Here is a 27,398-nt window from a genome sequence, read left to right on the forward strand (position 1 = left end):
CAAGCACAAGAATCCTAGATGAGGTTTAAAATGCACTCACCTTGCCAAGAAATGAAAGAGAAACACGTCGGTTTACACTTTTATGGATTTAAAAGATTGCATGAAACCGAATTAACTTTATTGTGATGATGATGGTGAAGGGACAAAGCAGTCCTCCACATTAGACAAATTAAAAGCTGTTAAATCTTTGAAAAACAGAAAGTGTTAAAAGAAATTCACCGCCAGGGCCTCGTCATGACTTCTAGTACCCAGCTTAACTCCTCGAAGGCCATTGGGGGTGTGCTGCAGCTCTGAGGTCCGCCAGTTTACAGCGTCCCTGCTGGGACAGTCAGTGTGAGGTCTGCTTTGGAGAAGGCTCTACATCTGCTGCAATGGAAGCTGGTGCCAGGGGTCACAAGTGGGGCAGAGGGGTGGTCGTGTGCCTGTATGTATAATCTCAACATCCCTGCAGTGCGCCTGTTAGTCCCTGTGTGCATGCAATATAACAAAGCAAGAGCTATTGACCTTGCCAGTGCTTGTGCATACAATACTTAATACCTGTAAAGTGCCAGTTTCCAAGAGCTCTCAGTTTAGGAAGAAAGGGGAAACATGAAGAAACCCCAATGCACGGACAGCGGAGTGCAGGCGGGGTAGGGGTGTGCGAAAATTCATGGACAGCGGTTTGCGGGCAGGGGTTGGGGGCGCAAAAAACCATGTACCAAGGGCATAATAATGTTATACTATGGGGTACTGGTGACAAGGACACAATGTGAAGAGATACAGCGCGCATGCGCTGCAACGCTAGGCGAGTGGGCAGGGCCTAAGGGAGACGGGCCGTCACCAACCCCACTTCCAAAGAAACCGGACAGTAAACCAACGACTATAAATCTCACAAGCGACCAGCGCATGCGCTGCAACGCAGGCGAGACCTAAGGGGCGGGGCCTAAGTGAGACAGGGCAGTCACCAACCCCACTTCCAAAGAAACCGTACAGAAAACCAACGACTATAGATCTCACAAGCGAGCAGCACATGCGACAACGCAGGCGAGACCTAAAAAGGAACACAACAAAGAAATATCAGATAAAGAAAGATATATGAAGAATTTGGACGTTTAAAAAGTAGGTGAATTGAATAATACCTTGGGTAATCTAGAGAATGTCACGAGTAATAACTGGGAAGAGAAATTACTAAAATTATTAAAATGAGTGAGCATTAAGGTGAGAATAAGAGTTTTAGGTCCACCGACGATGATGAGGGTGTGTATGTCACATAATTTAAAGCAGAAAATGGCAAGTTTGAGAGCATGAATAAATATGTTGGTAGAAGGTGAAATAGGAGTCCATGTCACTCAAGCGCTGTTGTAAAAAAAAAAAAGAGCAGGAAGATGTGCAGATGCAGAATAGATCTTAGGGGAATGCAGAGTAGGGTGAGGATGTGGAGCCGTAAACAAGAGAGTCCTAGATTTGGAAGAATTGAGATGTATATGCTTATATAGGGGGGTTTATATATATGCCACTAGCTACATAGCAATAAAGTGCTCTGTAATGTAAAGAATGAAAAAATTTAGACAGGGCAACATAGCATTATGGAATACTGTAGTAAAGGAGGAAAAGGAAAGAATCATTCGATTTACTGCTATAAAAATGGTGCATCAAATAAAATTAGAATATAATGGCAGAAAGCTGAGAGGTATAGGAACAGCAAGTCTAGGTCCCAGGGCAAAGCCTTGAAAGACTCTATTGGAGTGAACAGAAAGAAGAAGAAATTGTACTAAAGTGAAAGAATAATAATGATTGGATACAAAAAGAGAGAACCAAAAGAGCATTGATCCAGAAAGACTGAAAGAGATAAGAATGCAGAGATTAACAAAGTAATCTGCAGTGTCCAAGGCAGTCTGAATTATAATTGGATAAGAAGAGACGACAGTTTGGCTTGACTAGAAGAGTGGCAATGATTACTAACAGCAAGTAAAGCATTGTTTTGTTAAAAAGAAAAGAAATCCTCTTCATACGGCTGCTCAGCAGACTGACTGATGAAGAGTGCAACATTTGGCAAGTCATCTGGCACTGTGGCCAGAGGGTCACACAGCTTAGTGCCAACTGAATGCAGGCAAAACGCTACTAGCCATTTTAGCCCCTCACTAGCTCATAGAAACTCTTTAAACACATGATTGGATAAGCCTACAGGAATTAATATACACAAAGTCAGTTTTATAATTTTACAGAAAGTAATTTGAATGTGTTGAATGGATATGGTGGGTTTGTCAGTTTCAGTCTTTCTTTACAAGGAGAAAAGTGCAGCGTTCTGCATGCGTCTAGAAGCGTTAGCTTAGGAAGGCCTCAGTTTCCTAATCTTGAGTGTTGGGTGTAGGGATATTATCTCATTACCTTATTCTAAGAAGTCATGTCCTAGATTTGCACTGTTTTGCCAGACTAACAACTCTGAGAACTAGATTGTGAGAAGCTGGCCTAGTGTGTGGTGTTCACTGATGTAAGTGTAGCACCTTGCACTAATCCAGACAACCCTTATGGTGATTCTAGTGGTCTTAGACAACCTTTGAAAGCTCTCTAAGTGGTAGATGTGAATAGACCCTTCAGGCTTAGTCCAGAAGGAGTGTAAAGAAGCTTATTTTACCAGACCTTAAGCTTATTGGTATAGGTTACGTGAAAAAGAACCACACACTGTATTTATGAAAATATATATTTATTATAAGAAACACACTAACACTTAACAATATCTCCTACCCGGAGATGGAACACAATGCACATAATTCTTTGCAAATAAAATAGGTAAGTAGCACCAATACTCGGTGATCGCCAGGTGAAGACCAAACCATATACTAAAATAGTGGAATGCGAACCACAACTCAAGACAAAAGTGGACCCTGAAGACGTAGAAGAACCGAGGACCCAAGGAACCACCCAAGTTGAGTATCTAGGAACCCAATGGAGTTTGTGTGCAGAGTGGAAACACGACCGCACACTCAATTCAAGTCAATGGGTAAGTTGCGGTTGCAATTTTAAAGAAGAAAGACCCTTCCCCGTGGACCCTGAAGAACCTCCGTGGAAGGTTGGAGAGTCAACCCACCCGTGGATACCCCAGGAATCACGATACCTACACCAGGGGAGCCGGGAGCGTAGGTGTCAAGTGACATCGGAAACCGCCGTAGACCACAATGGAGGACTTCAGGAAAGATGCCACTGGAGGAGTAGACAGAGGAGTCCGGTGGAACCCAAAGGTGGATTCAGGAGGAGTACCAGAATGCACGGGAGATGGATGTGCACCAATGTCAATAGATGCAGGATGGTTGACGGTGCCCTTGAAGATGATGCTGTGCGGACCAGGCGACGCAGTGGAAGACCAGGAGCCCTTCACGAGCTGTCCCGCGTCAGGTGTCGAGAGTCAGGGGGTCAGTGTTCGGCAGAGGCACCAACACACCTTGGCAACGGCAACAGGCGATGAAGTTAAAGAAGGTGCAGTGTCGGGGACAGCAAGGTCCAAGGGACTCACCACGACGAGGTTAGTCCGAGTAGGCCCGAGCAAGCAGGGGAGCCCACTGGAATCCCTTGAAAGAACCCAAATATCTCTGGAGACCAGAGTCGCCCAGCCTTAGCAACAGCCAGCCGAAGCGAGGGATACTGGCCACAGACTCGGTCTGAAGACAGTGCAGGCCTCGAGGGAGTTGTAGAACCACCACCTGTGTTACTGAACATGTCGGAGTCCGTAGAAGCCCAAGAGCAGCAGACCGGTCAGTTACGTTGCGGGGAGTGACTACTTCACTCTAAGGGAGATTCATTCTGGTGTCTTGGATGTCCACAGGCCCTGTGAGGAACCTGTATGGAGCACAGACACGGACGGAGCAATACACTTACAGGATGATCACATCTGGAGTAGACGGAGTCTTCCTGGTTGCAGTCTCAGTTCCCAAAGCGAAGTCCAATGTGGTCAGAATGTTCAGATGGTTGAAGATGACGCGGAGTTGAATCGGAATTGAATCTAAAGTCCAATCCACAGGTAAGCCCTTAAGTACTCTTAGGAAGGGTTGCGATTCATTCTGTGGTTCCTCCCAGAGGAGGGGCTGGACATTGGGAAGGATACTCCCATGTCCGTTGTCCAGTTTCACACCAGAGCGGGGCCAACAGCTCCCTGAGCTGGGTTGAACTGGTGCATGTAAGGTTGGTGCCCTTCAAGTTGACTTGGTGGCGCTGGCAAGCGCTCCCACCCTGCCCCAATGCACTAAACTCTATCCGGGAGATAGTCACACCTCCCTGTGACAGATACCTAATGTTCTGCCTTCTCCTACTTGAGTTTGGCTCAGCAGCAGGAGGGCATGTCTCTGGTCGGCAGCAGCCCTAGCTTGCTGTCTAGTTCTGTAAGACTGGTACCAGGAGAACAGAGGGCATCCCAGAGGCGCATGGTATCATACCTCCACACCGTCTACGGTGTGGGGGTATGATTCCAACATGTTTGATACCAAACATAACGGTTCATTACAGCCCGTTTAGAGATGGTCATCTCTTACTGACGCATGGCCATATATGTCGTAATGGCTGATGCACTTACAACTTGGGCGAATGGACTCCTAAGGTTGTAGGGTTGCCCCAATCATGCAGGGGGACCCTCACATTTAGAACCGAGCACCCTGCCTTCAGGATTGAAAGGCCTGCCTTAGGGGTGACTTATAAGTTTCTAGTGAAGTTCCCTCAGATGTAAGAGAACTTCTATCTTTCGTAAGTGGTGCTAGCACCAGTTTACACAGGCTGCAATGGCAGGCCTATGGTCCCAATTTTAGTGGTCTCGCACGGGGGGCATAATACTTGCTTCAGCCCATGGGAGACCTGTGGTGTGCCTATGCCCTGGGTACCTGGGTACTATATACTAGGGACTTAGAAGGGTACACCAGTAGCCAATCTGGAGTGTACCTAGGTACTCAATATGTCCAAATTAGGGGAGAAAGCACAGAGGTTAGGGTCCTGGTTGGCAGGATCCCAGCAAGACTGGCCAGAAACAGCATAACACCAGGCAAAAAGTGGGGGGTAAACATAAAAGCTGATCATAGTTTACTACATAGATACAGAGACCTTGATTAAGAATTGAGTGGTAAATATATGAAAAAAGCCCCACTTGATAAATACCGATACAGCTGAATAAAGACTATTCAATTCTGAGGATTTCTTCTCAAAGCGCAGAACTGTTTGTTTCTTTTATTTAAAACTTTTTATTAAAGACAAAGCACAGAATCATCTTTACATTATCACAGTGTGGATCAAAGTTCATACTGTACAGTGTATCGACGTTTGTTACTACAGATATTAAGGATTTAAGAGGTCTCCAAGTCTAGTCCTTCTCATCGCCATGTCTTCTGTGGGAGAAGTACAAAATTCCCCTCTATAGGCATTCCAACCTCCCCATTTTTTATCCCATTTCTTCGGGCTGCCTCTTTGGAAACCTCTTTCTCTGCAATCATACATACATCCATTTCTGCCACCCAATCAATTGTCAGTGGCAGTCTGTTGGAGCCCCAGAGTATTGCCACAGCTCGTTTCACCAATAAGTATCCCAGTGCCACCCCTTGCTGCTCCACTTCTGTCAAGTCATGGGCTCCCATATATTTAGAATCCCCATTCGCGGTGATAGTTGAATGTGTTTACCCAATGTGTCTTTCATTTTCTTGGTTTGTCTGTCCCAAAAAGGGCCTATATGGGGACAATCCCACAGGATATGATAAATGGTACCGCATCCCCTGAGGCACAGCGCATCATCCCGTCTATCTATTCTGGCCAGGAGGACGCCTGAAAGTTAGGACCTATGGAGTATTTTTAATTGTATGAGGCAGAAATGGTGGTCTATGGCCGTTTCCCTGGGGGACATTAGTGCGGTCTGCCAGTCCTCATCGTCCAATACAACGAATTCTGCCTGCCAGCGTTCTCGAAGAGTTTAAAGGTGTCAGGTAAGGCATTGCAGAGTTCACGGTAAGTGCAGGAGATGGCTTTAGTCAAGAGTGGTTCGGTAAGCAAGCGGTCCTCTAAGGGGGAAGCGTCTGGCAAGGAAGGGAGGTCAGGGATGCTGGTAAGAAGGGCGTGTTGGATTTGTAAGTATCTGAAATTTTTTCCTTGTGCGAGAGCATGTTTGGTTTATAATTCTTTAAATGTGAGAATTTTCCTTTTATTGACCAAGTCCCCTCAGTTAGTAATTCCGGTAGTGTCCCACTTATCAAATCCCGTGTGGAAGCAAAGTGATCCCAGTCTCTGTAATGACCACAGCGGCGTATCTTTTGTGAATGTGTCCACCCAACCCAGACGTTTGTTGGCCATATACCATATGGCCACAGTGTCTGACATAGGCCCCAGGTATCGGCTTTTTCAAGCTTTACTGTAAAGGGCCGCCAGATATCCCTCTCGCCAAAACCTCGAAAAGAAAGGGCCATTCTATCGAGTCGAACGCCATGGTGGCATCTAAGGATAGTATAACCGCATCTTCCCGCAGATACGGCTGCCTACCCAGGACGTTGTGGACACGACGAATATTAAGGGCGGTATTCCGACCTGGTAGAAATCCTGATTGGTCTTCATGGACCAGAGGTGGGAGTATAGTTATTAGCCGGGATGCAAGAAGTTTGGCCAACACCTTGGCCTCCGATCTAATCAAGGAAATAGGTCTATAGGAGCCACAATTCGGTGCTGGTTTACCCGGTTATGGAGGCCAATCATTGGTCTAAGGGAAGAATGCCTTTCTCCCGACTTTCGTCATACATGTTTTTACGGTGGGGAGCTACTTTGAGAGCCATCCCTTTGAGGAATTCAACCCCGTTAGGCCCCATTGCTTTGCCAGAGTTAATAGCAAAGATAGCCTTACAGATTTCGTCTGCAGTTATCTCGGCATCTAGAGCATCCCTGTCAGTACCTGAAAGTGTAGATCGAGTCAATTCCTCCAAAAGCTGATGAGAGTCTTCGGAGGAGGATGTAGTCCTAGAGGTATATACGGCCTCCAGGTGATCTGCAAATGTCTCCGCTACATCCTGGGGGTCTGTTACCCACCTCCCATTTTCCAGTAGAATTTCCGGTACCCACCGCGCCTCCTGATCTCGTCTTTTTAGCCATGACAGCATTTTGCCGGCCCGTTCCCCCATTTCGTAGACGCTGTGACCTGTCTGAAGTAGTCTGGCTTGGGCTTTTTCTCGTGTTAGTGCTTTCTATTCCAATTGTTTATAACGGAATTTGTGGGCTGTGGCTTCAGTGGGAGAAGTGCTGTGCTCCGTCTCAAGAAGAAGCAGGTCACTCTCTAACTGAGTTAGTTGTTCGCTATGGTTTCGGAGGTATCCAATTTTTAAAGCTAGGGCACAACCCTTGATTACTGCCTTATAGGCTTCCCATATAGTGTTCGCTGAGTCTACTGAGCCAATGTTTTAAGTGAAGTAATGATCGGTGTGTTCAGCAAGGTCTTCCTTGAAATCTGGGATGGTAAGTAGCCATGGCTTGATGATTATGGGGCCTCGGGCAAAGCGTCTGTGAAAAGTGAGTTCAACCCTGAGGGAAGAGTGGTCGGATATACCTCTTGGGAGCCCCTGGGGATTTTGGAAAGTAAGAAAGTAGTCGATGCGGGACATACTGTTGTGTGCATTGGAGTAGTGCGTGAAATGAGTTCTATCGGGATTCAGCGTTCGACATATATCTTTGAGTCCCTGTGCTTGTGGAAAGTCCGCAATGGAGGTTCTGTGTTTGGATGATGGTCTCTGAGGGTGTCTGTCGAGCGTATCGTCCATAGTCATGTTAAAGTCTCTACCTAGGAAGAGGGCGCCTGGGGGGAGATCAATGAGTTTCTTGCCTAGATCTTGTAGTGCTGTCTTGCCCAGTCCTGGTGGGAGATAGGCCGAAATTATATTCAATTGCCTGCCCTCCCAGATCGCTCTAGGACAGCAAATCTTCCCTGGGGGTCGGCCCAAATGCGAGTGGGTATGAAGGCTAGGTTTTTACGGATGAGAATACCCGTACCTCTAGAGCCAGACGTGAACCCGGCATGGGCCCCAAGTCTGTATCCCCATCTGTGGAGAGCCTTACAACAGTTACCCACCAAGTGAGTTTCCTGCAATAGTATCAGATCTGGTGAGTGACGTCTAAGGTACTGCAGGACAACCCCCCCTCTTTATTCTGCTGCCTCATCCATTGACATTCCACATCAATATTGATAGTTTTATATCTTTAGAGTCCGCCATGTCTAGTGGTTAGAGGAAGCAGGTGTGAAGCCTTGTGCCAGTAATGGTGGCCCTGACATTGAATTAAATAGTAAAGAGTGGTATGTGACCACGGTGTTAACGGGGACCCCTCTGTTCCATTCCTACTGCCTATTGACAAACACTGCTGAGTAGCCTTATGGATTGGTGAATTCCCACTTACTTGTGAGCTCTGTGCAAAGAAAACATAATATTCAAAACCCCAACCTACCCCCCCCCCACCCTCTTCCAGAACACCCCTCCCAGCCCCCCTGCAAGTGGAATTTGAACGATCCACTCCCCAACAAGGCTGAGTGCCTGTCACCCACCCTCCCATTTGCGAGGTGCCTGGCTAACCACCTCCAACCCTCGCCATTCAACATAGTATTTTCATTGTGTATGTAAGCGATATTGTGCAGGCCAATCCTTTGGTATGTTTCATGATAGTTTCAAGACAGTGAGGCGTGTACTCCGTTCCGTCAGTCCTATCTTGAATATGTAGTCTGCTCTTGCTCAGGGAGTCATTGCATGATAGCTCCGAGTCACTGCTCCGGTAGTTTTAGATCTGACTAGTAGATATGAGTCAACGCAGTTAGAACCTATAGCCTGAATCAATGTGCTTCATCTGGGTCCTCCTCTGGATGTCTCTCTCTTGTTGCGGGAAAAACCCTCTGGCTGTTGCTAGGGCCGCCATTGTTTCGTACATCCGATTGTTTCCCCGCTCAGCGCCACCACTCCATCCAGTCCCAGGCTTCCCCTGGGGACAGGAAAAACCAAGTCTTGCTTTCGGACTCCACCCGTAGTTTGGCTGGGAACGGCATTGAGTATTTAATGTTTTTGTCACAGAGAACTTTTTTAACTGCTGTAAAGCTGCATCGTTGTGCCTGAACTTTGACAGTGTAGTCTGGGAAGAATGTGATATTTGCGTTGTCAATTTTCAATGGCGGGCCGCCCCTTGCAGTCTGTAAGATAACATCTCTGTTTCGAAAATTAAAAACCCTCGCTATTATGGGTCACGGAGGAGCTCCAGGTGTAGGGCATCCCCTGGGAACCCTAAGGGCTCGTTCTATGGAAAAGTAACTTGAGAGACGTTTAGGTTGGAGTTTGTTGAGGATCAGGTCCTCCACAAAGAGGTCTACCGCTGGCCCCTCCATTCATTCGGGTACTCCAAGAATACGGATGTTATTTCTTCCAGCCCTCCCTTCATAATTGTCACGGAGCTCTTCCATTCTTTGCTGCTGGATCTGTAGCTGGGTGACTTGGTCCTGAAGGGTAGAGGTGTCGGATATGAGGTCTGCCGTAGTAGTCTCAACTTCTTTTACCCTAGAGTCCAATTTCTTCATATCTACTCGTAGGAGGGCTACGTCAATGTTCACTGAGTCTACGCATGTTTCCAAGGATGTCCGTACCCCTGCTATGGCCTCCATAACGTCCTCCAGGGTGAGAGTTTTAGCCGGGGCGAGTTTTGGCATCACCGCCAGATGCCATCTCGGTATCCTCTCCCTGCTTTGTCCAGGCAAACTTCGACAGTTGTTTTTGGGCTTGTGATTTAAGACCTTTATTGGTAGCCATGAGCGTTGTATCGGAGACAAAGGCCGTTTGGGGGAACGCACCTGTAATTGCCGCCGCCTGCGCTGAGTAGAGGGCTACTCTCTGCTGGCCTGTCGGTGTTCCAGGTGGCTCCTTTGGGCCAGGAGACAATGGAGGCCTTTGTGTTGTCGAGCCAAAATAGTTATTGTCCAGTACCCATTTTATAGCAAGTCTGGGTGGGAGCCCTTGTTTTGCCAGTACCAGGTCCCCAAGAGGGCAGGACAATCCCTGGACTTGTGTTATAACGGTGGGAGCAGCTGACTATCGGGGGATTCCCAGAAGGCCACAGGATACTCTGGATCAGCCCATCGAACAGCGCCCCTCGATATGTCCATCGGTCTCCCACAGTTGTTGCAGTGAAGTGGAATATATTGTGCTCTAGTATGGTGTTGTTAATAGGGTGTGCCGTTTAGGCTCCGCAGTTGCTGGGCCGCTCATACCTCACCCGAGCTCGGTGCTACGCTCTTTGCGATCTGGGACGCCCGGGAAGAAGCAGGTCTAGAGTCAGTCGCTTGTGCAGGTGAGGACGTGGCTTTGACGGCCTCTCCGGGGGTCAGTGCAGGGGGAGCGGCTGCCTGGTGGTCTCTTTGAGGGTAAGCCACACGCCCATGGCCTCAATTTTTCTCAGCTACCCCGTCTGCTTCTACGCTCTGTTAGATCGGCGGGGATCCTGTTGTGCATTTTTCTTCCCGCCAATGCCCCCCACCAGCACCCTCTCACCACGGGTCTTCGGAGGACTCGCCAGAGTCCGATGCGTCTCAGCAGTTCCACAGGAAGGCCCCAGAGCCTGGGACCTCAAAACAGTTTCCGGTAGGCTTCAGCCGCTTTCCCTTTCCACTGCTATTTCCGTCTTTTTCTAACCAGCGCTGATTAATGAAGGTTCTAAGGGGTTGTAGCGGTTACATGCAGTGCCTATTTCGGCGTCCAGAACAACGCGGTTGTGGGTCGTGATCGGGGCTGACTGTATCGCTAGTCCCCAGCAGCCATTTTGGATCATCCGGGAGGCTCCAAGTCGAACGTTCTCACCGACTCAAAGTCAGGCAGCTGTTCTTCCCGAGTGGCGCCTCCGAGTTGGATTGGTTTAGGGAGAGTTTCCTGGTGTTTTGGGGAAAACTCCCGATCGATGGACGGAGAAATGAACGGATTTTCTGGCGAGGGCTGTGGAGCCTCCTTAGCAAGTGACCATTTCCATCGGCCTCTAGCCACGCCCCCCAAATTGGCTTTTAAAGGGTGAGGAAACCAATTGTAAGCAGCAGGTATTGTCTCCGTTAAAAAGTGTATTTTTTTAATTGGTGCAATAATTAATCAATGGCAATAAATGTGCTTCTGAGATATAACGTGCATGTGGAGACTAATTGGATATCGCCATCGCCAGTTCCATGGAGACCTAGGTGTATTACAAACGCCAGGTGACATCCAACAATGATCCATACCTGTCAGGAGAGAACAGGTGAAGAGTCAGACCGCAGGACAAGGAACAAATATATCACTGGATACTCTCTGAAAGAAGAAAGCAGCCTTTTTTGTGCCAGATCCACAACCAAACTGGTTTAAGGATCCATATCAGTTCTCCCACTGCATTCATCCCTGCTGCAGTAAAGGTGGTAGATACAGCACCATGGTGCAGTACACTTATGAATTTATGATTGCCCAACATGGAGGCATTGGCTAGGTGCCTCGAAAAACTGTGCATAGGTTTTTGGGCAACTAATGCTCTAAAGTCACATAAGAACTGTATTTGTTTTTAGAGCGACATTACTCAGCAAGTCAATGCTATATTATTCTGTTCAACTTTTGGGGATTGCCCAAAGCAGATGCGTCTGAAACTCTGGAAGGGGCAGCGCTTTTCACATTGGAATTATTCGAAAGTGAATGCATCTGTGGATGCTTTATTTATTTATTTATTTATTTATTTTTATTGGTTCAATCCATGTCACAAGTTAAATCAGAAAGAGCAACGGCAGCAACACAGATTATAATCATATTAACATTAAACTACATAAATCAGGTGATTATTTCATATACTGTATCATAGACTCCCATATCTGAATCCTAAGTTTTTGCCGTTTGGCTGATTTGAAGGCATATAAGCTATATTCCATATTAAAAACATGATAACATTTTGCCCTCCACATCTCAAATGTGGGAGCCTCCCTTTGGAGTCAACACAGACGCACTACAGTTATGGCAATAAATGTTAAATATCTAAATTTGTAGACTGGTTGCTCACTTGAAATATTTACCCATATCCCTAATAACATCATTGCATTCATGATTGATATAGAGGTACCTGTAACTTCTTGCAAAAACAGTTCTATTTGTTGCTTCAATTCCAACAGTGCTGTGCATTCAAAGAAAACGTGCACACTATCTGCTCCATCGCAATGGCACCTGAAACATTTACCATCATTATTTCCTTCCCACTTCATCATACGTTCAGGTGTGTGGTATAAGTCAAAGATGGTCTTGGAGTGCTGCGTTTGTGAATTTGCTGATAGCAATATTTTTCCTGCTATATCTATAGAAGCCTGCATCATCTCTCCTTCGACCCCTAACTGTGCAGCCCGTTTGAGGTCATGAGCAGCCAGATCGTCCTTTTGGGATTCAATTAACATAAAATATAGTACCCCTGTCTTGGCCTTCCTTCTAATAGCCTCTACCATTGGAAATAGCCTATACCATTGGAAGCGTCATGATTCCCTCATACAGGTGATGTCTAACAAGATAATCACGCAGTTGCAGATGCTTAAAAAAGTCATGATGTTGAAGTTGATAGCTTTAAACTAATTTGTCGAATGAACATAGCACCCCTCCCTTGTATAAATCACTGAGATATCTAATCCCCTGCATCTTCCAACACAGCATCTTAAAAGTCCCAGAATATTTCCGGGAACAGGTGAATCGAGTGGAGTATAGTAGTTAAATTGTGGAATATTCAACCACTTACCCCTTTTCAAGCCTTATAGGCTGAAATCATAACCTTAAACCTAGTTTTTTTTATAATAACTTGGCTCCGAATATTTCAGTAACACATTTCTAGCTTCTACCCCTAGCAATAGTAGATATTTTGAAGGAGCTTCTGCCTCTATCACGTCTTCCCCTGTCTGCAAAATACGTTATTTTGCAATAAACAAACCTAATAATGAAAACAAAAATTCGGAACAGACCAACCTCCCCTGTCTAGTGGTAATATGTATTTAAAAGCTCTCCTGGCTTTGTGCTGTCCCCAGATAAATCTGTCACATATAGATTGAATCCCTTGTAGCTGTTTATTTGTTAACTCGAATGGCACTGCTCTAAAGTAATAAAGTACTTTGGGAAGGACAATTATTTTGAAAACATTTCATCTCCCAACTAATGTCAGATGCAAGCACTCCAAACGATTTAACTGCTGCTTAACTGCAAGGGTGATACTACCCCAATTAACCTCAATTAATTCTTGTAGGGACATTCTCATTTTGATGCCAAGATATCGAGCTTCGTTCGTTAACCGACTCTTCCCCCAGACAGGCCTGATAGGTGCATACTATCTGAGTTTTGGCCGGGCTTAATTTATATCCCGACACTGCCCTAAATTCTTCAGCCAGCTTTTCTAACTCCCTTATAGCCTGTCCAGGATTCGCAGAGGCAACAATAATATCATCCGCGTATGCTAGAACACGTATCTGGTAAGGCCCGCATTCCATTGACTTTATCATGCTACTTTGTTCTAGCATCTACACAAATGGGGCAATATACAATGCGAAGAGTAATGGGGGGCAGGGACATCTCTGCCTTGTTCCCCTATTAATACAGACTTGCTGGGATTCCCTCCCCATGACATAAATTCTATCTCTCGGTTACTTATACATACTTCGAATCGAAGTAATAAATTCTGCCCCAAACCCCATCCCGCGCATAATACCCCACATAAAAGCCCAAGATACATGATCGAACACCTTCTAGGCGTCGAGAAATATTAAGCCCAACTTGTGGATGCTTTGATGTAAAAATATATTGCTGACAACAGGCACACAACAGCCTCTTGTGGTTGTGTTGGGGTGTAGATTCTGATGATAGGAGAGAGCCTCCCATAATAAATGGCATATGGTGAATTGATGTAGTTTACAGTACTAGGCCAGAATGCCCTCCACCACAGTGGGGATTCTGTACTACAAGGAGGATTGTTGCAAACCAAAAAATATATGTTCATATAGGCTCGTAACACTTGTGGCACAAATATGGCCGTGGCCAAGATGCATATCAGAAAGCCCCTATGTAACACAGCTGACTAAACATGAACAAAAATACATACTAGTGCATTCCAATGTATGGAGGCAAAGATCACCATCAATATGTAAATTCCTAGGTCACTCTCAACTTTGTAACTGGCAATGATCTTTTACCAGATACTTTCAAGTAGGCCATTTCATGGAGGATGCATGTATAAGGATTCATAGCTTCTCATTCATTAACATCATAGACAAATGCACCAAAGTAGGTCTTACCCTGACAGCATACCTCGTGGACTGTAGCCAATGCTCAGTGGATTCAATGTGCTAGCTAATAGTATAAACTCTCACACATGTTGGCTTACAGAAGAATGGCCTCATGAAGAGACTGATGAAGAGGAACAATCCGCCTCAACTTCCACAGGTGGCCCCTCAACATCTCCATGTATAGTAGGCAAGATTGTGCTCACTCTACTACCAAGAACACACACAGCATATCTGGAACGAGCTTGCTTACCCTACTACCCAAGACATCACCCACCACATCAGTCAAGAGTTGTGCTCACTCTACCACCCAAGAAAACATCCTGCATATCAGGCAGGTGTTTTCATATTCTGATGTCCAGGAAGCATCATGGCAACTCAACCAAGACTGTACCCTTTAGTGAAAAGGAAAAGGAAGAGAACATTGTTGTTATCATTACTGCATTCCCTAAAGTTGCAACCACCCGAAGCACATCCGTGGCTGTGATCACCACAAGCACCACCACTGCCTCCTCTGCATTGACTGCTATTTCCACCTCTGGAATCTCAAGTACCAATAAAAGTCCAATTGCAAGCACGTCTGTATTGCCACTTGGACTAAGTTAGGAGGTTGAGGCATATATTCAACCGTGACATGTTACCCCTTCATTTAGAGGCAGTGAAGGTTGTAAAAGAGAAGGCAATGCCTGTGTCTGATACACATGAGGACTTGAATTCTTCCCATCGGACATTTGAGGAAGCACCAGCATAATGCGTTCGATCCAAGGGGAAGGGTAAATGTTATGTCATATCAATGTTATGTTGAAAGTAGTTAAGATTTGACCACCAAGACATTGCACCAGCTGTCAGCGCACTGGACTTGAATCTGACAATAACGGCTGAGATGCATCATGCAAGAATTGTACTTTAAACCATTTTAATGTGTAAATTGCGCCGTATTGCAGCTGTATAAGATGTTCTGGAAAGCTTACAAACTTTAATAAAACCCATTTAAACAAAAATAATCAGACCTCTGAGGAGCATGTAGCTGCCACCTCTGATGAGTTAGTAGAACCAACAACCAGCTCACTGAAGAATTTAGCCAACGGCTTACAAAGCAGTAGCAAGGTCAGGTCGCGTTCTTCAGTCTTTTGAGAAATGGGTAGAGTCACATTTAGCCATTTCAGAGATAATGGACGACCTCAAGGAACAGCTAGATGCAGCAGGCAGAACTTACACAGAAATGCCTTATTCACTTAAACACCGTGCACTGACCCAAAAGACTTTGTCAACAATAACAAGGGAACCCGCAAGGTAATTGAGGACCTTGGGTATCAATTCTTAAACATAAATAGTGGTCCTTAAATGATCAGATTTATAGCACGATAAATATAGACCGAAATCAGAGATATATTACACATGTCCAGCCGGACAGTAATTTTAATAATATCAACAGTCGGACACAGTCCTGTATCCACTCTAGAACATGACAAATACAAAACATACAGAAAGACATTTCAGGCAAGTCAATTATAGCTTTTCAAGTTACAAAATATAACAAGCTTTTTAAAGACAGTCAGTGCACTCGTTTTACACATTGGAATAATGTGCAGAGCTGTCTAGCAAGAGTCGACGACGTTTCGATCCTATAAGCACGATAATAGGATCATCTTCAGGACATTAATGAGTACATGCCTCACATGATTAAGAAATTGCCTGTGGAAAGGAAAGGGGGTAAAGAGAAAGGGAAAATAGAATTAGGAAGCCTAATGGTGAAATCCGAAAACCAAGCCAACAACCCTACTGTAACATGTACTACTAAACAGTTGTGTAGGTGAGAATATGGGTTTAGGACCAAGACATGCTGTACCCAAAGTGGGTTTGTGAACGGGTTCTAATGGTGGCGCGAAAACCTAATGTAGCCAGTCATACATGCAAAAGTGGTACTAGGACGAGCTGGACCCACAAAAAGTGACTACTTTTCAATGGTCCATGGATGACTGATGCGCATGTGCTGGAAATTACCAAAGCCACTCATTTGTCTGTCAGTTTAGACAGTTTACAATAAACAAACATCAATACTGTAGAGAGGTACAAAACCGACCAATTCAGAAAAGCGCTAAGTTATTAAATAAAAAACCGGAACCTTGTGGTACAGAGGAACCAACATCAGCTAGTGATGGAACAAACTTGTTGGGAGGTTCAATTCCAACCAATTCAGAAAAAAGGTTATTAATAAAAACGGAACCTTGTGGTGCAACGAAATCAATCTGAGTAGGTGATGGAAGCAACTTGTTTCGTAATGACCATGTGTAAATCACAATGCCAAAGCCTCTTTCTTGTTGACCAGACTAGGCTGTATAAAGTAAACCAACATGGATGCATTTGAGTTGTCAATTTCCGACAATTGCAGAATTAAGCTGCGGTATTAATAAAAATCCAAATAAGGCCGCGTGCACGACAGAAACCATGCATTGGGAGTGAGCGCTCACCTTTTTGAATATAAATCCGTCAAAATTTAATGAATCGGGGAACACAGCTACGTGTTGTGACAATGCACTGTGTGGAAAAAGGAAAATGAACCACTTAACTTAACGTATAATTAGTGGCGAGCTAAGCAGGTAAAACAAGTTACAAGCGCCTCCGCTTAAAAAATACCAAACGAGAAGTGACCCCTTTCTTACTGATTGAACGCAGCGTCCTCGCTAGGAACTGATGAGTGGCTGAATGTGAGTGCGACGTTGGTGAACTTAAGTTTATACGCTAGTGCGCGTGTGATGATTAACACAACGCTATCTTAGGTGAGTGGAATTAGAAGGAGAAGAAATACTAGGTAAAGCGGCTGCAGACTGGCAGGGTTTTCATATTGTAAACATGGAATTCAATAAAACATTAGAAATGTACACATTTGCAGGGTGTGAGCTCGATATTTAGTAGACTGGAAATTCAGTGCGAGGGAGAAAAGAGAAGCAAATAAAATTAAATATAAAAACACTTTCAAGATTGCATGGGGAGAATTAAGGAGAACATAGATTACATTAAAAATATAGACCACAGAGCAAGCCTGATTTGAATTAGTCCATTGGACACTATGTTCCATGATGCCTGGCATAGCTCAGTATTGCCAACAGTGTCCTTTAAGCAAATTAGCCCAATCCTCATTGCGGTTAAGCCCAGTTTTGATGCTGTCGGTGCGGATGATCATCCTCAGTTCTTCTTTGTTGCGGATCTTCGCGAGGTCGCCGCCACGAGGTGGTTGTTTTATCACTTTGACAACTGTCCATTTAATCTCATTCTCATTGTGACCAGCTTCAGAGAAATGTTCAAAAAGAGGGGCATTAGCGGTTTTGCATCAGAGGACTACACGCCTGTGTTATCCAATCCGCAGTTTTACTTTCTGTGTTGTCTATCCGATATATATCTTCGGGCAAGGGCATTCAATCAAATAAATAACATTACACATGTTGCAATTTGAAAAGGAGTTCAGTTTGATAGACATATTATTAAATGTGAAATCTTTGCCTTCCATAGTTGTATCACATTAGTGCAATTTCCACATTTTGCATGACCAATTAATGGTTCCATACCCCAAAGTGCATCTATGGTAGTGGCAGGTCTGCTAGTAGGTAAAGCTGCACGTACCAAGTGGTCCTTAAGGTTGCGGCTTTTGCGAAATGCAAAAAGCGGCCGCTCTATGGTGAGATTGACAGCATTGACGACAGGCCAATGTTTCAGAATGGATTTGCGAATGGCATTTGAAACAGGTGAGAAAGTTGTGACACAGACTATGCGATTTGTGTTCGTTTTTCCTTTGGGGGACAATAGGACCTCCCTTGGGCAATACCAAGCGCATTTCTGGGCATTGTGCAGCAATCTTTTGGGATATCCCCGCGCCCTGACCTTGCCTGAAAGGCTAGTAGCTTCACAGAAATAATCTTCCTTTGAGAAACAATTGCGCCCGACGCGCACAAATTGCAAATATGGTAGGAAGTCCCTGAGTGCCCGGGAGTTGTTGCTCTCATATCGCAGTAAATTGTTGAGCTCAGTTGTTTTCCTATACAGTCTGGTCAACAATTGGCCGTTACAGTGGTAGATAGTCAGATCAAGGAATGGGATCTCTGATCGGTTTTGTGTAATGGTGAAGTTGAGACCCGAGCAATTATTGTTAAGCTAATGTAGAAATTGCATGAGTTTTTCCTCATTGTGTTGCCATAGGAGAAAAATGTCATCTATGTAACGTCGCCAAATAGTTAGGGGTCAAACGGGTAATGTTCTACCAAATGTATCATCGCCATGCATAACAGAGATAGTTCTGCATCCGTGAGAGTGTGTTGGGACTACCTACGAATCCCACCAGAGAACTACAAACAATAATTCTAAAGCTCACAACAGATGCAAAATCTGATGGATTCCTTAGCCAGAAAGAATTCCTCTTTTTGAATGTCAAATTGCCCAGAATGACAGTCATTTACATGCTGCCCAAAGTCCATAAAGGTCAGACTAAACCCCACCGGAGACCAATAGTCTCCGGATCTGGTTAAATCTTGGACCCACTTGGCCAATACATTGACCACTTCATCAAAAACTTCGTACCTATGACACACTGCTTTGTCAGGGATAGCATGGCGATGATAAATTTGGTAGAACATTACCCTTTTGACCCCGGTAATGATATTTTATGCACTATGTATGTGGAATCCCTTTAAACGAATATTCCACTGGCACAAGCACTTAATGTAATCCAAGGGATCCTTGACACATGGCCACGCCCACATTCTGTTCCCTCACTATTCATTATCCAGCTTTTGGAATTATATCTTACTAGGAATTTTTTCCAGTTTGATAATGTGTATTACCAGCAAGTGAAGGGTACATCAATGGAGGCTGTTTTTGCCCCCGACTTAGCGATACTTTTCATGGACCACTTAGAAATGTCCACCATTCTCTCACCCACCAACCAATTCTTCAGTGGCATAACTATGTGGCGATGTTACATAGATGGCATTTTTCTCCTATGGCAACACAATGAGGGAACACCCTTGCAATTTCTACATTGGTGTAACAATAATTGCTCTTTTTGAACATTTCTCCGAAGCTGGTCACAATGAGAATGAGATTAAATGGACAGTTGTCAAAGTGATAAAACAACCACCTCATGGCGGCGACCTTACGAAGATCCTCAACAAAGAAGAACTGAGGATGGTCATCCGCACCAACAGCATCAAAACTGGGTTCAATCGCAATGAGGATTGGGCTCATTGCTTTAAGGACACGGTTGGCAATACTGAGCTATGCCGGGCATCATTAAACACAGTGTCCAGGGACTAATTCAAATCAGCCTTGATCTGTGGTCTATATCTTAATGTAATCTATGTTCTCCTTAATTCTCCCCATGCAATCTTGTAAGTGTCTTTATATTTATTTTTATTTGCTTCTCTTTTCTCCTTTTCACTGAATGCAAAGTCTACTAAATATCGAGCTCACACCCTGCAAATGTGTACATTTCTAATGTTTTAATGAATACCATGTTTACAATATGAAAACCCTGCTAGTCTGCAGCCGCTTTACCTAGTATTTCTTCTCTTTCTAATTCCACTCACCTCAGATGGCGTTGTGTTAATCCTCACGCACGCACTAGCGTATAAACTTAAGTTCACCAACGTCGCACTCACATTCAGCCACTCATCGGTTCCTAGCGAGGATGCTGCTTTCAATCGGTAAGAAATGGGTCACTTCTCGTTTGGTATTTATTTAAGCGGAGGTGCTTGTAACTTGTTTTACCTGCCTAGCTCGCCACTAATTATACGATAAGTTAAGTGGTTCATTTTCCTTTTTACACACAGTGCACTGTCACAACATGCAGCTGCGTTCCCGGATTCATTCAATTTTGCCGGATTTATGATCAAAAAGGTGAGCACTCATTCCCAACAGGCCTGCATATTTTCTATCGTGCCACTTCACAATTCCTTAACCCCGTTTTTCTTTCCTAGAACCGCTCCTCCGTGCCTTTCGAATTTTGCCCACTGCAAACAGACGATACCAATTGGTTCTCTCCCCTGTGGAGGTGAGTTTCATTGTACCACACGGCCTGATTTTAATTTTTAATAATACCGCGGCATAATTCTGAAATTGTCGGAAATTGACCACCCGAATGCATCCATGTTGGTTTACTTTAAACAGCCTAGTTTGTTGAACAAGAAAGAGGCTTTGGTATTGTGATTTACACATGGTCATTACGACACAATTTGTTTCTATCACCTGCTAAGATTGATTTCATTGCACCACAAGGTTCAGTTTTTATTAATAACCTTTTTCTGAATTGTTTTGGAATTAAACCTCCCAACAAGTTTGTTCCATCACTAGCTGAGGTTGGTTCCTCTGTACCACAAGGTTCCGTTTTTTTTAATTAATAACTTAGCGCTTTTCTGAATTGCTCAGTTTTGTACCTCTCTACAGTATTGATGTTGGTTTATTGTAAACTGTCTAAACTGATAGACAAATGAGAGGCTTTGGTAATTTCCAGCACATGCGCATTAGTCATCCGTGGACTATTGAAAAGTAGTCACATGTTGTGGGTCCAGCTCGTCCTAGTACCACTTTTGCATGTATGACCGGCTACATTGGGTTTTCGCGCCACTATTAGAACCCGTTCACAAACCCACTTTGGGTACATCATGTCTTGGTCCTAAACCCGTATTCTCGCCTACACAACTGTTTAGTAGTACCCGTTATGGTAGGGTTGTTGGCTTGGTTTTTGGATTTCACCATTAGGCTTCCTAATTCTATTTTCCCTTTCTATCTACCCCCTTTCCTTTTCACAGGCAATTTCCTAATCATGTCAGGCATGTACTCATTAATGTCCTGAAGATGATCTTATTATCGTGTTTGAAGGATCGAAATGTCGTCGACTCTTGCTAGACAACTTTGCACATTACTCCTCCAATGTGTAAAACGAGTGCACTGACTGTCTTTAAAAAGCTTGTTATATTTTGTAACTTGAAAAGCTATAATTGACTTGCCTGAAATGTCTTTCTGTATGTTTTGCATTTGTCATGTTCTAGAGTGGATACAGGACTGTGTCCCACTTGATTGATGCTCTCAACTACGGTTGTCCGACTGTTGATATTATTAAAATTACTGTCCGGCTGGACATGTGTAATATAGCTCTGATTTCGGTCTATATTTATTGTGCTATAAATCTGATCATTTAAGGACCACTGTTTATGTTTAAAAACTGACCCAAAAGACTGCATCACTTCTAATAAGGAGTCAGCAGATGGTGGAGGGCCATGCGTCAACAGGAGCCCTGAAGACCCTGCGTCGACTGCTGGAAAGACAAGAAATGATCTAGTTGCAGATTAAGCAATTTTCAGCAAACTACCTCACCACTTCATCTGCAACATCTACCATGGCAGCTTCTCCTTCCTCACAGGGATCATGTCAAATAGGACGGAGGAGATTGTCACATACAACACAACTACAGGCTCCTTCAGGAAGGCCTCTTTTCTTTCAATGGCTTTTGTTTTGTTGCAGTTCCAATGCTTGTCCTAATAGGTTGTCATGTTTCTACTTTGATATTTGCATATTGTGATATTTTTGTTACAAGTAAGTGCTCTTACTTCCTATCTCTCATTGACGGGACATGTTCCTGGGCCTTTTCCATGTAATCAAAGATGCCTCCCTTTTGGACGGAAAATATCAAATATGTTTCAATTGGAATATATATTAACATTTCACAAGGCATATTACTGAGACATGGTTTTTATATTATATAGTTATAATATTATTTATTCTTCAATTTTCATGTGCAATGAGCGGAGGATGCCAGTTAACTTAAATTACTTGAGCCTGTGCAGTTTGCCCATTGGTCTGTCGCACATGACCCATTGATGTAGAATTATCTATGTCTAACCAATGTGACGTGTATATTTTTTTGAACAATAATGAATGAATGTTAGGTCTTGTGAGAGTTTTATGTTTTTTTAAGCAAAAATTAATGTTTAATGATTTAGGGATGTTTTTAGTGCTACGTTGTGCTGGTTTACTCACTTGCAGCTCCTATGCAATTACATTTTATTTTCTGCATGTGGAAAACTTGGTTTGGAATAATTATCGCATGCAGTATTTAACATGTGTGTTTTAATCGCATATGATAAATATTACTATCAATATTTAGCATGAGGTTTTCTAGTCATAATTAGGAGGACAGTTTATCACATTCTGTATTTACCAATGTGTGTAGTAGGGCTATTCTACACTACTCATAATTTAGGCCAGTGTCTTGTTTTTTCTTGAGGAGTTCCAAAATGTATCTTTGCCTAACTTTCAAATTACAAATCTGCTTAATTTCATGGAGAAGAGCCTTGTTTAAAATGTGATTATTTGCTTGCAGAAGATTTTTTTTTTCTCAGTGGCTGTAAGAACTCATTATAAATTAATTGATTCTTTGATTTTCTTCTTAAGGTACAAACATGATGGCTTCGTTTGGGCATTTGGCTGGAGGGTACGACGGTCAGTACTATGGCTACCTGTGGAGTGAAGTGTTCTCGATGGACATCTTTTATAGCTGCTTTAAAAAAGAAGGAATAATGAATGCAGAGGTGGGATTTTTAAAGTGATTGATTAATTATGAAAGGTCTATAGCACTACTATTACCCTTGAACTGGCTGTTCTAAAGAATGAAGAGAGATGTGAGCGGCTCAGATAGTAAATTGAAAGGGTGTTTTTTCAGGAGCTTCAGAAAGATGAATAGAGGATTGGCCATACAAATATTCAGGGGAAGGACATTCTAGGCCTTGATAGAAAGGTAGCCAAAAGCTTTGCCATCATTCCAAACTTCGTGAAGTTTTGGAACTTGCTCTATGCGTGCAGAAGAAGAATGCAGGCATCTGGGCTAGTATGGTTGGAAGCAGAGCTGTACATAATGCGGAGCAGAGGCATGAATTGCTTGATGACAGAGAACTGTTAAAGGGCAATGTTGCTTATTTGTTAGTCAGTGAACAGTTTAAAGATACGAGGATATTCTGAAGCCATGTATTCAAGCTAGGAATCAGCAAAGCAGCTGCTCCTGATAACTAGTAGGTGCTGCAGCAAGTGTAAGATAGTGCTATGTAAAAGGAGTTACAGCAGCGCATGACTGAACCACTGTCTTTCTATTGTCAAATGGTGATAGTGATAAAATCTTCTAAAGAACACGGAGTAGTCCAAAGCAAGTGGACATCACTTTCTGCACTTGGCTGGCAAAGGATAATTTTGAGTCAAATATCATCCCTATATTCCAAGCACATTGTACTGGTGGGCTGAGGGGGCTAGATGTGAGCCCAACCTGAAAGAGCACTGAAAAGGTGTTTTTGGGGGTGGGGGGGTTGAGGAATTGAGATTTATGGAATTGGAGTCTATCCATCTGGCGATTTAAAGCATACTGTGCCACATGCATCATTGAAAAAAACGGTTGCAAATAGGCAGATTCACAGAATCTGACCCTTTCCAACCTGTATTTTTGCTTTTGGAATGCATCATCCCAAATGCGCAAATTGCAATTTAAGGAATCGCAAAATTTGCGATTACTTAAATGCAATGCATTACCCCAAAAAAACTTGCGATTTTGCAAATAGGAATTGCAAATTACCGTCAATCTCAAGTGGATGGTAATTTGTGATTTCTTTGAAACTTTTACAAAGTCTCATGTTACACACGCACCTGCCTTTGGGGCATGTGTGTGCGCAACATGGGGTACCTATTGGGTACTCTCAAATTGCGCATGCAATTCCCATTCCTTCCTACGGGCCTCTAAGCCCATAGGAAGGAATGGTAAGCCATTCCTTAATTGCAACTTGCAATCTGCGAGTCGCAATTAAGGAATGTGTAGGAATCGCAATTTCTTTTGAGATTCCTACATGCATAGGAAATTGCGATTCCTCAAAAATAGCAATTAAAGAATCGCAATTGCCTATTTTGATGCATGTGCACCACTGCCTTTAAATCTGGTTTGAAACAAGGAAACATTGCTCTTCAGTCTAAAAATTCACTGGATATTGTCAGTATAGGAAGGGAAATCGGACCCAACAGATCATGTAAGAGTGGCCACAGAGACTACTTCTAGATTTAAAAGAGAGGGGCTAAGCGCCGGGCCATGAGGTACCCCAAAAGTGATCTAATTGGAAGGGTGATTGCTTAGGATCGCTTGGCAAGAAAAGAATTGTCCCGATCACATATATGTTCCCTCACCCCAACTGCCCACAACTCTACAGGAGTCTGGTGTGGTAGACTATCAAAGGCCCCAGACAGATCGAGTAGAATAAGAGTTTCAAATCTCCCTTCTTAAGATATCTGTGAATCTCATTGGGAACTGCTGCCGGTATTGTTTCTGTTACATAACCAGGTCTGAAACCAGATAATGAGGGGGGTGGTCAAAACAGGCAGTAGACTCTAAATAAGCATACAGTTGTTGTTAATTCAGGTGTTACCCACCCTTCATCAGTCTTGGTTGCAGACAGAAGTAGAAAGGTGGGTCTTTAATTGGCTAGGATATGTGAGTCTGCTGAAGCTTTTGCCAGTGGAACGACCGGGGCATTTTTCAATTGCTCTGCGACACATCTGAAAGAAAAAGAGATTTCAGAACTGAGTTTTCTCACTGGGGCTAGGCAGTTAGCCAAGGATTTCAAGACACATATTGGGTAAGGCTCCAGCGGAGAGCCTGATGAGATGGAGGACATTTTGGATATCATACCCAGAAAGGTGATGAGAAGAAAGCTACCTAAGGTTGGTCTCTGAGGAGTGGCTTCTACAGGTGATAGGGAAGTAGGTTCCATCCTCTGACTTGAAAGAGGTGAAAGTATGTCAAATACTTTGGCTTTGAAAAAATATGAGAGGTGGATGCATAGCTCTAGAGAAGGCTGAGGGAAGATATTTCACAGGGCAACAATGACTTATCATTCACAGTTTTAAAGACTACACAAGTAGAATTAGAAGGTTCATAAGATGCTTCTAATACTAAGGAGAATGAACATTCCCAACACATTTTCTATAGAACTGTAATAGAATGTGATATGCAAGCTTAGGACCTGATTTAGATCTCGGCAGATGAGTTACTCCGTCACAACAGTGCCGGATAGCCCGTCCCCCAAAATCTAAATCCCATTATATCCTGTGCGATTTAGATGTCGGCGGATGGGATATCAGTCATCGTTGTGACAGAGGAACCCATCCGCCAAGATCTAAATCAGGCCCTTAATCTCCGTATCATTGACTGTGACTTCTGCCACAGGCATCCAAGGTGTTTACATTTCTTCTTCATTTCGATCAGTTTAAGGAAAAACCAAAGAGGAAGGGGATGTGAAACGCTTAATTGTTTTCACAGGAATGCATTCAACAAGAGCACTGGATATCCACTGTGTATTGAAATTATCTTCCATCAAAGATGGTTTGGAGGCTATGATTGAGTTGTCACCATAGATAAAGGTGGTTTGGACCAGGCTCACTTCCTAACAGAGGAGTGATGCGTGTAAGCCAGTTTTTGCAGCGTGAATCTTTCTGGATTCACTATGCTGTGCATTATTCTGCGGTCTTGTGGTTGGGTCCGGATTCGTAGTCTTTTCTTTTTTTTTTTTTTTTTTTCTTAGCCCAGGTGGGCGTCGGCGTCACACCCCCTTGGGTGTATTTCCGGTGACGTCGGCATGCTTCCTGCGGAAGCTCCCACTCTTGGGCGCCATCTTCAGATTCTTTTTTTCCGTGGTCGGGTCTGGATCGTTCCCGTTTGGGCTCCAGACATTTTTGGAGAAAGAAGAAAGAAAATACAGAAAAGACGAGGAGAAGTCATCTGAAGACTACAGGGGACTTCATCGACGAAAATTCAGCAAGGAGAAGGCATTTTTCATCGAGATCATCGACGACCGTCGACGAACACGCGACCAGAGAGGCCCTGGACGCTCGATGATGGACAACACGCCGTTCAAGTTCTGCCGTAACTGCCACCACAAGTACGCGCAGAAGGACCAACACCCGATATGCAACCTTTGCCTACCGGTGAACCACGAAAGCGGAGACTGCAACGCCTGTTCCGCCTTCGCCCCGAAGACCCTTCGTGTGAGAGAGAGGCAGAGGGTAGCACACGCCACCCTGCAGGGGAAGGCCCCGACTCCGTTCCTCTACGAGCTGGGGATGTCCTCCGAGGAAGAAGACAACGCTGCCGCCGAAGACGACAGCTACACGGTCGTAGAGACCGATTACACGAAGACTTCTGACACGGTAGGAGACTCTTCGGCCCCCAAGAACCCGAGAGACTCTGAGTCTAGAAAAATCGAGGGCAAGACCCCGAAAGCGCCGATGCCAAAAAAGGCGGCGTCCGCGACTACTCCCAGGCCCAGCGGATCCTCCGAGAAGGAGTCCCCGGCGCCGAGAGCTGCTGATCAGCAGAAAACATCGAAAATCGTCCCCGAAAAGGATCGATCGACGCCGAGGGAGAAAGACCCAAAACTGATGACGACGACCAGAGATCCAAAATCCGGTTCGACGTCGACGTCGAAAACTTCGACACCGAAAGGCACGGCGACGAGCCATCCACGGAAAAGAACAGCCGACCCATCCGACGCGGAACACGCGGCCGAGATGGAGAAGAAGAGAAGGCGCCTCGAGGCCGAAATGGAGAACATCATGCAGCGGAAGAAAGATTTCGATGCAAAGATGAAAGCCTTCACGATCCCTCACAAGACCAAGCCATCGGTGGTGGAGGCGGTCGAGGAGGAGGATGAGATCGCCGAAGTCGCCGAGGAACAAGACCAGGACGTCGAGGTGATCGACGACCAGGAGGAGTACGAGAATCCCTACGATACTTACAACTATGGGGAGGAAGAGGAAAGCAGGACGGACACAGAGTCGGCACCCTCTGACCTACAGGAGGTAGATTACATAGATGTCGACACCGACAGCCCGGAGGAGGTGGTCGACACTTACCCCTCGAGGCCCTCGCCGTCGGACGACATCGGGGCCTACAACTCGGTGATACAATCTGCCGCAGTAGCTTTCAAGCTCAAGCTCGACGAAGAGAAGCAGAAAGCAGACTTCCTTCTAGAAACATTGCTCCCAACACAAACGAGGAGCCAGTTCCTTCCAATGCTCGAAAGCGTCCTGGCTCAGGGGAAGGAAGCATTCAGGGAGCCCGCAACAT

At 44.5% G+C, this 27,398-nt stretch overlaps 1 protein-coding gene across 2 annotated transcripts in view; it reads left to right on the top strand.

Moving 5' to 3' along the window:
- The window catches only part of NLN (neurolysin), a 290,543-nt gene that overhangs the window by 257,340 nt on the left and 5,805 nt on the right, over window positions 1-27,398 (top strand). For both annotated transcript variants that reach the window (XM_078675166.1, XM_078675165.1), the window contains exon 12: window positions 22,697-22,833. In XM_078675166.1, the coding sequence (XP_078531292.1) occupies window positions 22,697-22,833 (137 nt within the window). The remainder of the gene's footprint in view (window positions 1-22,696; window positions 22,834-27,398) is intronic.

The sequence above is a fragment of the Lissotriton helveticus genome, chromosome 2_1 (assembly GCF_964261635.1).
Source record: "Lissotriton helveticus chromosome 2_1, aLisHel1.1, whole genome shotgun sequence".
NCBI classification, from domain to species: domain Eukaryota; kingdom Metazoa; phylum Chordata; class Amphibia; order Caudata; family Salamandridae; genus Lissotriton; species Lissotriton helveticus.